The sequence below is a fragment of the Mastacembelus armatus genome, chromosome 12 (genome assembly GCF_900324485.2).
Source record: "Mastacembelus armatus chromosome 12, fMasArm1.2, whole genome shotgun sequence".
Taxonomy (NCBI): domain Eukaryota; kingdom Metazoa; phylum Chordata; class Actinopteri; order Synbranchiformes; family Mastacembelidae; genus Mastacembelus; species Mastacembelus armatus.
In genome coordinates, this window is record NC_046644.1 from 17,074,434 (window position 1) to 17,088,496 (window position 14,063).

General features: G+C 38.9%; 1 protein-coding gene across 2 annotated transcripts in view; it reads left to right on the top strand.

The window, feature by feature from the left end:
* col5a1 (procollagen, type V, alpha 1) overlaps nt 1–14,063 on the top strand; it is a 66,570-nt gene that overhangs the window by 36,254 nt on the left and 16,253 nt on the right. For both annotated transcript variants that reach the window (XM_026298285.1, XM_026298286.1), the window contains exons 13-36: nt 1,802–1,894; nt 2,275–2,331; nt 2,496–2,549; nt 2,749–2,802; nt 2,945–2,998; nt 3,130–3,183; nt 3,283–3,336; nt 3,793–3,837; nt 4,528–4,581; nt 5,085–5,129; nt 5,849–5,902; nt 5,986–6,030; nt 6,784–6,837; nt 7,912–7,956; nt 8,082–8,135; nt 8,975–9,019; nt 9,351–9,404; nt 10,999–11,106; nt 12,112–12,165; nt 12,605–12,658; nt 13,445–13,489; nt 13,680–13,733; nt 13,817–13,861; nt 13,966–14,019. In XM_026298285.1, the coding sequence (XP_026154070.1) occupies nt 1,802–1,894; nt 2,275–2,331; nt 2,496–2,549; nt 2,749–2,802; nt 2,945–2,998; nt 3,130–3,183; nt 3,283–3,336; nt 3,793–3,837; nt 4,528–4,581; nt 5,085–5,129; nt 5,849–5,902; nt 5,986–6,030; nt 6,784–6,837; nt 7,912–7,956; nt 8,082–8,135; nt 8,975–9,019; nt 9,351–9,404; nt 10,999–11,106; nt 12,112–12,165; nt 12,605–12,658; nt 13,445–13,489; nt 13,680–13,733; nt 13,817–13,861; nt 13,966–14,019 (1,329 nt within the window). The remainder of the gene's footprint in view (nt 1–1,801; nt 1,895–2,274; nt 2,332–2,495; nt 2,550–2,748; nt 2,803–2,944; nt 2,999–3,129; nt 3,184–3,282; nt 3,337–3,792; nt 3,838–4,527; nt 4,582–5,084; nt 5,130–5,848; nt 5,903–5,985; nt 6,031–6,783; nt 6,838–7,911; nt 7,957–8,081; nt 8,136–8,974; nt 9,020–9,350; nt 9,405–10,998; nt 11,107–12,111; nt 12,166–12,604; nt 12,659–13,444; nt 13,490–13,679; nt 13,734–13,816; nt 13,862–13,965; nt 14,020–14,063) is intronic.

The window sequence follows — 14,063 nt, forward strand, 5'->3', positions numbered from 1 at the left end:
ATACTGCCTGTTTAAATTTTTCCCACATTTAAAGCACAGAAACATTTCTCATATAGCTTTATATCCTTATCCTTTTAAAGCCAAGTATGATGAATGAATCTGTTTTATCAATACTCACTCTGCTTTACAAACTCTGGTGTCCTTTGTAGTAATCTTGGGGGTTCTGTCCCTTACTAATATTTTGCAATGTAAATTGAGAGCCACAAATGTCAGTATGGATCTATGAATTTTGGATGACTGTAAAAGACAGTATGCAATACACTGGATAATGTCTAAGTCTGACAACATATTCAGTCTGCATTGTTAAGTGAGAAGATGAAAACAAGACTGCTGGGTGTCAGACTCACAAAGTATCAGGTCAAATGTGACTTCCTTGAATAAAGTCCCGACCTTCTGCACTCACACACTTGATGTATGCTCAGGTATTTCAATCTGCCCCTGGTGTCAGAAAGAATTATTTTTCTCCAAAAAATAAGCTCAGCCCTCTCTATCACCTGCAGTGCTCACCCTAACACTGTTAACCCAAATACACCTCTGATAGGACTTTCTCTACCTACATAATTTTAACTTATTCCACATTCTTTAGCCAAAATTTAAGCTATTGTGTATCGTTCCAGGAAGTCACTAGCATTAGTAGTTGCAGCTTCATCTGCTGGTTCAAATGCTAGACTTATGAAACCTAACGTCTTCCTGTTGTCTACCTTTTTTCATTTTTTTCCCTGTCACTCCAACACTACTACTGTTGGACCTGATTTGTTGTGCAAATGTGATGTTGTGGTTTCAGGGGGCCACAAAACTGTCTGGTTGAGCAATGTGGCAAGTTCTGTCTGGACAGGAACCCAAGTTGTTCTGGTGCATGCACTGGCATGGCTTGAAATCTGATCAGTGAGCTCAAAGCCTAATGAGAAACATGCATTGCTGTTTTCACCTTTTTCCAGGACTTGTGGTGTTGAAACTGTGGAATCAAAATGACTGGAAGGTTAAATGATAAATCTTCACTGTTTTTGATCAAAGGACCACTTTAAGTCTCATACGTTAGTGACTTATCGTTTCTTTAGAATACCTGGTCTGCTGTTGGTGTTGGGTCTTCCTACCATTTTTTTCCTATTGCTCAACCTTGCTAGTGAGCATGTTCATATTGTTCATATATGACAGAATATTTTATTGAGGGTTTGGTGATGCAGATGAATGTCAGTAAGGACATGAAATAGAAGGATTGACATGATGCATGAAGATTAAAACAATCAAAGATACACCTTTGATTGATCTAGAGCCAAAAAATACATATATTCAGTCATGACAAGATTGAAGGGCAAAAAGTTGTGTTGTGGAGAAATTTGTTTTGTGGTGGGTGGGCTACGCAGCAAAAAAAGTGTTTCTGTGATGGTAAGTATCTTTACAGTAATACATGATTGTGTTGCTGTGCCTTGTGTCTTATTTGTAAACCTACTGCTTACAAGTCATCCTCCTATGGAGTAAAATAAATGAGTTTGACCACAAGCCTGGATATTCACCTGTGATGTAATACCGACTTATCACCACCAGATGCCGGTAGAAATCGACGCTCGGTGTGCTCAGGCAGCCATTGATTGTGTTGCTTTGGCACCTATACAGTGATACTTAGTTCAACATCTGCAGCTTAGTTTCAAGATGTGAATATAAATTAAGAAGTATTTAAGTATTTTAGTTACTTTTAAGTGAAGATGTCAATATTTTAGTGATTTCTCATAGTTTGTAATGTGCAAATGTGAGTAATTTTCAATAGGATGAAATTTCACCAAATCTGTAATTCTCTTTATAGTTCAGATTCAGTGCCGGAGGTGACACTGGTCAAAAGGGACCGGCTGTATCGGCACAGGAGGCCCAGATGCAAGCCATCATGCAGCAGGCTAGGGTAACAGTTCACACCGAAACACATTGTTTTCACACTGCAGTAGACGATATTGGACCAAATGTTGGTTATTGTAGCACTACATTTTTACTTTTTTTTTGCCTGTTGAGATATAACTTTTTGTTTTGGCAAAATATGTCTGTATTTTTATTATAATCTTAACAATCTGAAGTCTGTTTTGAAATCATTTTTGTCAGTCTTTATCTCAGCAAGTTGCTCACGAGAATGCATAATTTGTGTACACATTCACACAAAGAACATATGGACACAAATATATTTACAGAATGCAAACACAAGCACCTAAATATGTCACATATTTTATCATAAATTAGCTACTTTTTTGTCCTTTGTTTATATTAATGTCCCTTCTCCTTGTTGTCCAGCTGGCTATGCGTGGCCCTACAGGTCCAATGGGTTTAACTGGCAGGCCAGGTCCTCTGGTACGTATTTAAAATTACACACTCAATAGAAATTTTCTGTAAAATGTTTGATCAGTTGTTATTGTAGTACACAGTATACAGAAACGTATTAATAAATAGTTAGCTGAGTTGAAAACTTGTTTAGGTTAAAAGGTCTCTCAAAAGTTTTTTTTTTTTTCTCCCAGGGTCCACCTGGTATACCAGGACTGAAGGGAGAGTCTGGAGAAGCAGGACCTCAGGTACAAGATATTAAAATACTAAATTTGCTTTTAAAATCAATTTCTAAAAAAAAAAAAAAAAAAAAACTAGATCAATGAAAGCCCCTTTTATAAGACCTTAGAAGAAGAGCAAAATGAAACTTTCATTATTTCAGAATATTTGATGGTTTCGTAAATTAAAGATGCAAAAAAATTTACATCTTTGTGTTTTGGTTTTCAGGGACCACCTGGACCTTTGGGATCCCCTGGGCCTTCTGGAAAGCCTGGTAGACGGGTAAGAATGACAGAAACCAAGTTGTCAAAAGCAAAGATAGAAATATAATGTAGACTTTTATGCTCGCACTGTGCTTAAGTTTGTTTTTATTTTACCTTTTAACAGTCTGCATTTTTTAAATAAGTGTTTCTTTTTTGAACAGGGTCGCTCGGGAGCCGATGGTGCTAGGGGCATGCCAGGACAGTCTGGACCCAAGGTACCTCATGCAGCTGTTGCACCACATTTCATCAAACCAACTTAAATGTGGATTTACACAGATTTTAAAAAACAGATTCTTGAAGGTCGGGGAGGAGACACTCAAACTGTTCTTTTTTTTTTGCTCTTCAGGGAGACAGAGGGTTTGATGGTCTGGCTGGACTTCCTGGTGAAAAAGGACATAGAGTAAGCATTCTGTGGTTCAATAAAAAGCGTGCTTTTATGATGAGCAAGTGTTTGAATTAGTATCTATCTTTCGTTAAATCTAAATGTTTGTGATTACAGGGTGAACCTGGGCCCTCTGGACCTCCCGGTGCTCCTGGAGAGGATGGAGAAAGGGTAACAAAAAACACACACACACACACCTTTCATTTTCTGTTGTTTTCAATGGAGTTTTAGCAGTCTAACTTGGCTGATATTCTTGTGCCTGATGCAGCTCATCCTCTACCCATTATTGTTATGCTGCTGCAGGAAGAGCAAATTACTCCTCAGTTTAACTTCTTCCCCTGACCAAACCTTTTTGTCAGCAGCTGAGTTTGTCTTCCACTCTCCCCGTCTCCCCTTTCTCAGTCAATTTTCTCCTTAATATTTTTTGATCTCTGCACACATTTATCTGCTTCTAATCTCCCTCTCCATCCTCAGTACCCACAGCTGATGCAACCTGATCCCTTCCTCCCCTACTTTTCTTTGTGCCTTCCCATTATCTCTCATTCCCCTTAACACAGACATGTACACATCCGCAATTTCTCCTCCATTAGCATTCATTGTCTGTTCCACATTATGACCTGTTCACAGGGAGATGATGGAGAGATTGGACCCAGAGGACTTCCTGGTGAACCAGTGAGTGATCACATGTATTACCATTCAATCTTACATTGAGGGATTGTATGAAAGAACTGAGTGCTCAGGGCCCACACTCACTATGTCATTGTGTTAGCAGTCACCTGGTCTGCTGATGATATGCTTTATGCCACCTGCAGAATGTGGACACTGTGCATAAAAAATGATTTTATAACATTATATTGCTGAAGTGTCTGCTGATCAGGATTTGCTAGTTTTTTACCTCTGAGAATTTTTGTAGGGGAGCAATGTAGGCAGCTCATATCAAGTTTGTTTTAGCATCCTCCCACTCTCATTCTTACATAGAGAGATAGGCTGGACAGGAAGGAGAAACCATTAGAAAGCCCTTGATATCTTCTGTTATGACTTATTGTGTCCACCAGGGTGTGCTCCATTGGCTTCACATTGCCAGGACAATAGGTTGTGTTAGCTGTAGCTGTGAGGCAAAGCACAGAAATTCAAAGCCTGGCTTGATAGGCATAGCTGAGGGGAATGAATGTTTGAAAAGAAGAATTTCAGCTTTCCTTCACATTCTGACTGTAGAATATCCTCAAGGACATTTGGGAAGTCATGTTGGTTTCAGAAGTATAATTTTGAAACTTGATTTTAGCTGAACATGTTTAATAATTTATCAGTCCTTTCACAGGTGTGATATTATTCTCAGTCTCATTTTCCTACTTTTTTCCCTAGGGGCCCCGCGGTTTGCTGGGACCAAAAGGACCTCAGGGACTTCCCGGACCTCCTGTGAGCCCCTCCAGCTCTCCTCTCACCTTTTTATACGCACTTTACTACCTTAAATTTATTATTGAGAGAGGAAAATTCATTTTTTACCATCTCACAGGACAAAAGACACCCATGAGGGAATACAAAACTCATTATAGCTCAGGAAAAATATGCAAAAACAAGCATATATTGTTGTTTAACCTTCAGCATTTCAGACAAAACTTTACAATGCAGAAAAAAATGTAAACCTAAACCAAATTTAAGATCAAAAACATACATCATTCAAATAGCTTATTTTGAACTGCTACAACAGGATGTAGAAAATACAAATACAAGTACATGATAAATCAAGTTGGCAAAAGGCAGGAAAGGATGCAACCTTCTTAAATGTCTCAATAGCTAAGACTGACACTTATAAGTAACACCATAAAAATACTATATTTATATACTATGTTTTTAAGTGTATTACAGTTTATTACCTTATCTGTTTGTGGTGAATGTTGTGTTCATCTCATCTGCTATAGGGTGTTACTGGAATGGATGGACATCCTGGACCCAAAGGAAACATTGTGAGTGATGCTGGAAATGATTAATCTGCTGCTACAGTATTAGAGGCTGTTCATTTCCAAGGCACAACATAACAGACTCTAAAAATGAACCAATTTTATTGCTTTCTCTTTACTTTAGTCTCAATTCTACCATATTGCCCCATGAGCCCTTTCTTGGTATTATACTCTTACACATATACACACACACACACACACACACAGAGCAGTACACTCAGTGGATACTTAGCAGATAATGAAGAATAGACTGGCAGTGTTTAGATCCATTTGAGCAGTCCACCAGTGCCAGTTGTACCATTCCAGGTCAATTTCTGGTAGTGCCTGGCTATAATGGGAGACTAGCTGGCTCGAGCAGTTTGTCTGTTCTGTTGGGAAGGTTCCAAGGTGGAAGATCAACAGCTTTCCTAGACTCTTGGACTGGGACAACATAATTGATTGCTGATTATCTGAGATTGTTCTGTATTTGTGGTTGTGCAGGTTGTTTCATTAGGAAAGATATTCAGAGCACGTGTAGTATGTGAGCCAAAGCAAGATATTGTACAATTTATCCAAAGGTTATGATTCTGATACACTGTTGAACAGCTTCTCTTTTCAGTGCGACCTGTCACATTGTGATATGAGACAACAAATCACTCTTACATTCACCTGGGACTCTTTACTCAAGGAAGTTAAGTAATCAATCTTTATGTTGATGAGATTTCTAAAATTAACATTTTTTTCAGGGACCTCAAGGAGAGCCAGGACCTCCTGGACAGCAAGGCAATCCAGGTGCCCAGGTCAGTGATGAGGCTGTCAGACATCAGATTTTAATTTCATCCATCAAATACAGTGTCCTAAACATTTTGTATCTTCTCCACAGGGACTCCCAGGACCCCAAGGAGCCATTGGCCCACCAGGAGAGAAGGTAAGATATTACATGGTCGCTGAATAACTCTTATTTATTGTGTAGCATGCAACTCCACAAGGGAAAATTCTGCCGGCTTTATATAATGTTAATAAACACAGCTCCAAAATCTATAAAACTGCAGGAAATTAGCTCATTTGTTTGCATGAGCTGAAAGCCAAGTGGCTTATGCAGTTCCAAATGCTTATCATGCTATTATGCAAACGCTTCCCCATCCCCAATGCAAGACCAAATACTGCTTAGTAGACAGTACAGGCAGATTTTAATCCTGATACATTTTAATCCAATTTCAGCTAAATCACATTTGCCAGATTATGTGGATGGTTTATTGTCGAACAATTGGAATTTGAGAAGGAATAACGTAGGTATTATGCTCCTCTTGATTATAAATGAAATATTTCTGCCTATGGTGTTTTATGAGACATAATGGAATGGAATAAAGAATACATACAAAATCATTTACTGGAAAATGCTATTTTGAAAACATTCAGTTGCTCAGGTTGATCATTAATCATACTTACAGACATATCTGGATAATTGAATCGGTATAAATGTAAGCAACCTTGATGTCAGTACCATGTGTAGGTACTGCCTCATAGAGCTCAGAAAGCTACTAGCATGGCTATAGACTTGTTTTCACCAGTTTATTTATGCAGGCATTTATGATACCTATAACCTTTTATTACCTTGTATTGTCAAACTTTGCAATGGGCTGTTTACCCTAACATCTGGTCTTGGCCTCAATCTATCTAGGGCCCTAATGGAAAGCCAGGTTTACCAGGAATGCCAGGAGCTGATGGTCCACCGGTGAGTCTATATGTAGTAAAAACACAGAGAAGTGAAAGCACATACAATCACATCTCTCTATTTCCTTATATGTTGATTTAAAAAAAATCGCTTATGATTGGCACAACTGTGAGGCACAATATTTGTAAAGCAATACCTACAATTTGACTCTTTTAAAACCTCTTAACACTTTCAATGAAAACTGAGATAATTCCTTGGCTGAAACATATGTATGATACAACACATTACCACAGCTGTGTAACAGAAGGACAAGCCACCTACACACAGACATATACGTACATATACACAAACACTAATATTTCCACAGACAACGCAGGAGACACCTGTCCTAATGGAAGCTGTGTCTTTGAATGCGTCAGGTGGCACCTACAGTAAGACAGACCAGACAAGAGAGGCTGTGAAATATAACTGCACTGAAAGAAAAGGACACAGGGAGATGGTGTAAAAATGAGGGATTTTGTGAGAAAGAGGAAAAGGTGATAGAGGAGAGTGAACACAATGTCCTCTTGCTTTCATTCTTTGTGGAGTAGAAATGGCTCTGCCATTTACACACTCAGCTTTTTTTTTTTTTAATTCATCCATTTGTTGCATCTTCCATCAGATGCAATATTCTCCCTGCCAATCTAAATGCTCCTTCCCTGCCCCTCATTTTTGCCCTCTCTAGTATCAATTTCCTCGTCTCTCACTTCACTAAAAACTTATCAGGGGCTTTGCAGAGCTCCTTTGAGAACACAATTTCATTCCAATCTTTTTTGTTACCTGAAATCTATGTGTGTATTAGATTTGTGTTTTTGTGAGTTTTGCATTTCATACGCAGACATGAATGAACATTACGAGTGCATGTGTTTTGTGTATCACAATACGACAGTCTTGGCTTTTGGAGCTCAGTAATGTGAAGTAGTGCCTCTTTAATACTGTACATTAAAAATAAAAATCCCAAATGAGGTTCAGCTGTAAGGATTTGTTTTCAGTACAATGTGTCCTACAATAGTTTTACAACCCCAGTCCCTCAGCTATAGGGTGTGGTAATTATCCTGTAATGAAAGCAATAATAATTCTGGTAATGATTTACAGGGTCACCCTGGAAAGGAAGGACCTCCTGGAGAGAAAGGACACTTGGTAAATTTTTTTTTTCTTTCATTTCACTCTTTAAGTTTCTTTCCTCTTAGACAGTTTTGCATAAAACATTTTGCATTAATTAATTATTTGCATTTCAAGCTCTAACCAAAGATCTGTCTCCCCAGGGCCCTGCTGGCCCTCAAGGACCCATTGGTTATCCTGGACCCCGAGGTGTGAAGGTGAGTATATTACCACCCAAGAAAGAAATTTGTCTGTAAAATTATTACAGCCCTTTGTAATTAACAGCTGTTTTGGTTGTGGAATAATAGTTGCCCGTGAACTTATTATAGTTTCTCTGAAAAACGCTGATTATTTCCAAGGTTTTTCCAACCAATTAAGTATTATATAAAAGTTGTTAAATTAAAAGTTTCCTGCTAAATTACATTCCCTTTAAGAGCTGTATTGATTGGTTCAGTATGCTTTTGTTTCACTGACATAAAGGTATAATGATAATGATAATGATGGGGGACATAATGATGCAAAAGTTAAAAACAGAAAGTCATCTTTTAGATCTGTTAGCTTCAATAAGGTGTTGCTCAGGTTAGTCAGAAGGGCTGAGAATGACTGAAGGTGAGCAGTCCTTATTTTGTTTGTTGATAAAATCAAAACAAAAGAAATCCCATCAAATACTTGTTTGCAAGAGGATCCAACCGGTCTAACTATTAAAGCGTCAAATGGGGAAGGAGGGGATTACACAAGTGACTTGGTACATGGCTGAATCCTGAAGCGTCTGCTGTAGCTGGCCAAGAAAGGAAGTGAGGAAAAGTGCAGACAAAACATCTAAGTGCAGCCATCACTAGGTGTACCCTTCACAGTATGCTTCTTTGACATATTTGAAAAAGAAATGGCACCTACTTCAAACCTATTTTGTGCCTTTATAGCTTTATTTTAAAAAATAAAGTCAATATCCTGTCAATGTGGAACTAATACTCTACTTAAAGCTGTAATTCAACCCTTCCTCCCTTGTCAAGCAATGCACCCTACTGGCCCATAACTTCTGTCTGTCCTTGCATCACAGGGAGCCGACGGTGTGCGTGGTCTTAAAGGAAACAAGGGTGAAAAGGTGAGTGACTGTGTGAAGAGAAAAGATTTTGAGCTTCAGTGTTTTGTATGAATTACACTTCACATTAATGGTAATGATGCTCGTAGTACTGAAATCTTTCATGCTAATGATAATCTCAATGAAATGCTGTGAAACTCTTCTGAAGAAAAAGAGCTGTCAAGAGTTTCTATGGCAACAGGAGCTCTCGCCAAGGCTGCACATCTGCGTGTGCATGTGCTTGTCTTCGGGTGTGTGCCTGTGTATGAATACAACACAAATGGTTTCAACATCTGTATTATCTAATTTGTCCCTCATTACCTCACCTCTCTTGTCTCCTTTATTATCTTGCCAGGGAGAAGATGGCTTCCCTGGCTTTAAGGGGGATATGGGTATCAAGGGTGACAGGGTAAGGCTTCTTTGTTTATATTTTACTCAATACTGGTCAATCTGACCTCAGGGGCTGGAAGCAACTTTCAAATGAACTACACTAGTTAGTTATAGCAATAGTTAGGTTGTTGGTGATGGTCTTTTCTTAAACTTAAATTAAAGCACCAACCGATGCTGTGATGTTGGTCCCTTATATCCTAAGCCTCTGACTACTGTGGAATTGTGGGTATTAGCAAACACTGTTCTAATTGCCAGCTGTTGTTGACTCCCTTTTTTCAGTCAGTCCTAACCTTGACAACACCAGAAGACAAGTACAGGTTTGACAAGTGTACATAGCAGCAGCTTCCTTTTCTAAACAGCATTGGGGATTTACACCGTTAACTCAGAGGAAAAACACCTTATACAGTGAGAAACATAACATCCTTACTGCAAACATCAAAGCCCCAATCCCTGACCAGCCTGTCTATCCAAGTGCAGAAAGGAAGGAGAAATCAATGGCACTTTAAACCTCTTCAAACCCAAGAGACAGATGTGGGACTCCAGTCTGTTTTCCTCTGGAGATGTAGCAGATCCAGATGAAAGCAAAGATTTGAGGAGGCTCTTTACTCGGGAGGAGACACACATGGAGTAGAATCTAAATGAATTATTTTTAAGCATGCCCGTGAAACGTGTGTGTGTGCGTGTGTGTGTGAGAGAGAGAGTGCAAGTGCTCAATTTAAAGAGTTCCCTTTGATGAGCTTGCAAGTGTGAATCAAGTACAGTTTGCTTGATCCCGTTTTATGTTTGCCTGGGTGTGGGTGTGCATTTGCTTGCCTGTGCAAGTCTGCACAAGCCTTTAACTCGATACCTTTCACACACCACTGGTTCTCCTCAGTAGCAACTGGTTATCAGAGCGACTTTGTACTGTCATTTATTGTCCCCCCTGCTAGGAGAGAACTGCTTACAGAGAGAAGCCATAATAGAACCGACTGCTTTGAGGGGCAGGCATCAGTGGAAATAGCCTTTGCACAACTTTGAAACCATTTTAAACACCGACTTAGAAAGATGATCTGGATTACTCATAATGGATGGGCTTATATGCTATTATTTCATTAGTGTGTAATAAATAAAAACTCATAGAAAGTTATGTGTTTGTTTAGGAACTCATCCCCAACATACAATAGTTTTTTGAAAGTCTTAATCTCTTTGGAGATTTTGACCAGTGGTGACATTATGGGACAGTGTTTTCATGAGGGACCTCGGATGTGCAAAGCACAATAGGTGTTCTTTCCAGCTGTAGAGGGCAGTAATGCAAATGTGTAATGGTGTGTTTCACACTATTCCATAATGGATCAAGAAATGTAGCAGTGCACCAGCAAAAGGCAGAAGAGTGCTCACCCAAGAAAATATCGATGCAAACAATCGATCTTTAAAATACATTAAAGCATTTTTAATGTAAAAAATACATTAAACATGTTTGCAAAAAAAAAAAAAGAAAAAAATCCACATTGTACCTAAAAGCCCATGTATGATATTCGGATAAAAGTGTTCAAACCTGATAACATCAGATCTATTGCATTATGTTTAAGAATCAGGCTTGTAATTTTTTTTCTTGCACTTCATATACTTTTCAGGGAGAACTCGGACCAGCAGGACCCAGAGGAGAAGATGGGCCTGAGGGGCCAAAGGGACGTGTAGGTCTCCCAGGAGATCCTGGTCCTCTTGGCCCAAGTGGTGAGAAGGTAAGCTCCTGTTGCCTGTTTGGCTCCTATGGCAGCGTTATTCTGATATCCCTCAGACACTCTGCCTAAATGTAATGCTGACTGATGAAACAGACTAAAAACCCAAGCTGTTATTTTGTATTATTAGCCATGTTTGATTTAGGGTGATGGCTCAGCAGGGCTTAACAAGGTAAATAGTTTTCTCTCTGTTCTGTTTTTGAACCAGCTGGGAGCATAAAGTGGAATCAGTTGCTAACATTGTTTGTTGTTAAACTGAATATTGGATAAGCTGTTGTTCACAACACTTCAGCAATTTTTGTGGTTTAAAAGCAATGTCATTCATTCCTTAAGAGGATGGAGCATTATGGCGCTAACACAGCATTAGACACTGGTCTGTTTGATTCGCACAGGAGGTGACAGCTGAATCATTTTTATATTTAATTAGAATTTGCACAGCAGCCAACATTTCTGCATTTAAAAGCTCAGCTGCTTCTTATAGTGCTGCTGTGTTTAGCAGGTACTTTTTAATGTAGTATTTAATACTAACATAAAACTGATAAAAACTGATAGTATTGTCATATTTATTGTCACAGTTGTACCAATTTAATACAATGTGGACCTGATGCACTTAGCTTACCTTGCATTTATGCAGGCGAGATACCCTTAAGGAGATTCACATTGTAGTATTTCTACATATACTTGCATATCTGATAACCAAATATAATACTCAATATGTCTAAAACTTTGCCTTAAAACTAAGAGCATTATATATATTGAATGTATGAATCACAAGCCTCATGCAATATTGCATGCCATAATGTCGCATTGACGCATTAAAGGGACATGCCACCAGTTTTAGCCATGAAGTTCAGTTTACCCATCAGACCGTTGTAAGGTTTTCTTATTCATTACAAACCTCTTAAATTCTTTGAGTTTTTGCAGTAAGCTGCAATAATAAGATAAGCTATTGAGACGTATTATGGGATTTGTCAAATCAAATGTTTTTGGGGCCTTTCTCTTTTACAGGGTAAACTTGGAGTTCCCGGATTGCCAGGGTACCCAGGAAGACAAGGACCAAAGGTAACTGCACAAATATTTCTGAACAATGTTATCATTATTTCAGTTAAGAGCAACTTTTACATTCCCACTGGTGAGGGACAGAATTTGTCCAGAATGTCTCTACAGCCATGTTTCTGTGTGAATTTGAAAGAGAATAAAAAATGTATACAAGTGCATGTGAAGGCTGCTTTGTTGAACTTTTGATGGCTCATCCTTTTGCTTCTCTGAGGCAAAAGCTGCAGTCTGACAACTGGACATGCTTGAAGCTCCCTGATCAAAGTGCTTAGGATTTGAATATGCCTTTTGGTGTCAGCACTGAGCTTTAGATATGACAACAATAAAACACTGCTTTTATTTGTGGTGTGCCCAATCTCCTGTTGCATTTTTTAAATAGGGATAAAAGGAAAATAAATATTTATGATTTGTCTATCACGTAATTAGTTTCTTTTTTTGCACACAGGGATCTCAGGGTTTCCAAGGTTTCCCTGGTGCCAATGGAGAGAAAGGAACTCGGGTATGTGAGACACACTTATTATTCTAATTTCTACAAGGGTTGGATCAATACAGTATTTCCCTAGCAGTGAAGACAGGCCCCTGTCCCAGCTTCATAACTATCAACCTAAAGGAAATTGCATGGCTGTAAAATAAAGATTTTGACCAAAAACAGAAGATAATTGCAATCCTTCTTCATCAGCACTTGCACATCTCATTTGGAACCACCAAAACCATTGCTTATCACTTTTGCTGTACTTGAGGACCATTTCATTTTCTTTTGTTTAAGTGATGGGCAATTAGTTTGCTTGCAAGAGTAATGGTTTGTCACCAAGAGTGGAGCAACACACATAAAGCTTTTTATCTTCCCAAAACATTTGTAAAGTTTATGAGACCAAGCTCCCAGACACAAGAGGATAATAGGGCCATTAACATAGTTTCACAGCACTTGTCGGGAACTTGAATGCTACACAAAAGATTTAATTGTTTTTCTCATTAAAATTGAATGAAGCCTCTGTAATTGTTCTAATGCTGTAAAATCATTATATTGTGTATTATTACTTACTAACATGTCCCACTTGAAGGCAATAAGTCTAATGTAAGTGATGATAAATATTCATTGATACTGATCTGACAGGTTATTCCTAATTAATGAAAAAAGATGACCCTCCTGTATGGGCTATTTCTGGTGAAATCTGCTTACAAATGTTAGTGTCGATTGGCATTAGATTCATTCTTCTAGAGGATGCAGCCACTTAATGATGTGAATGTTGCTCCTTTGATCATTATGTGTTCTTCATGACCACAGGGAACAGCAGGGAAGTCTGGCCCACGCGGACAGAGAGGACCAACGGTTAGTCTTACTCAGCAGACTCGTGCTTGTATACAGATGGCGAGCTTGGCACCAGAGTGAACATGGAGCTTCAATCTGGGCATGCATGAGAGGAATTAAAACTGAGACAATAATTAAGTTGAACATTTTCAGGTCACAAATATCTCTTAGGACCCATTTTATGATTTTAATCGCTTTGTCTTTTCTCAAGGGACCTCGAGGAGAGAGAGGACCAAGAGGACCAACAGGAAAAGCTGGACCAAAGGTGTGTAAAATACTTCATTACCACTGTCTTACATGTACTGTGGTATACAGGTTTGCCATTTATTTCTTATTTTGTCTCTTCAGGGTAACTCAGGAAATGACGGCCCACCTGGACCTCCTGGTGAGAGGGTATGTACCGTCACACTGTCATTCAGGATCAGTTTTGCTTGATAATGTGTCAGTTTCCATAAGAGACAGCTGATGATTGACCAGCAGTCATTTATTTGCTTCAGGGTCTGCCAGGACCTCAGGGACCAACAGGTTTTCCAGGACCAAAGGGCCCACCTGTAAGTCCAAAGTCATACACAAGGCAGAGCTCACTGTACGTATT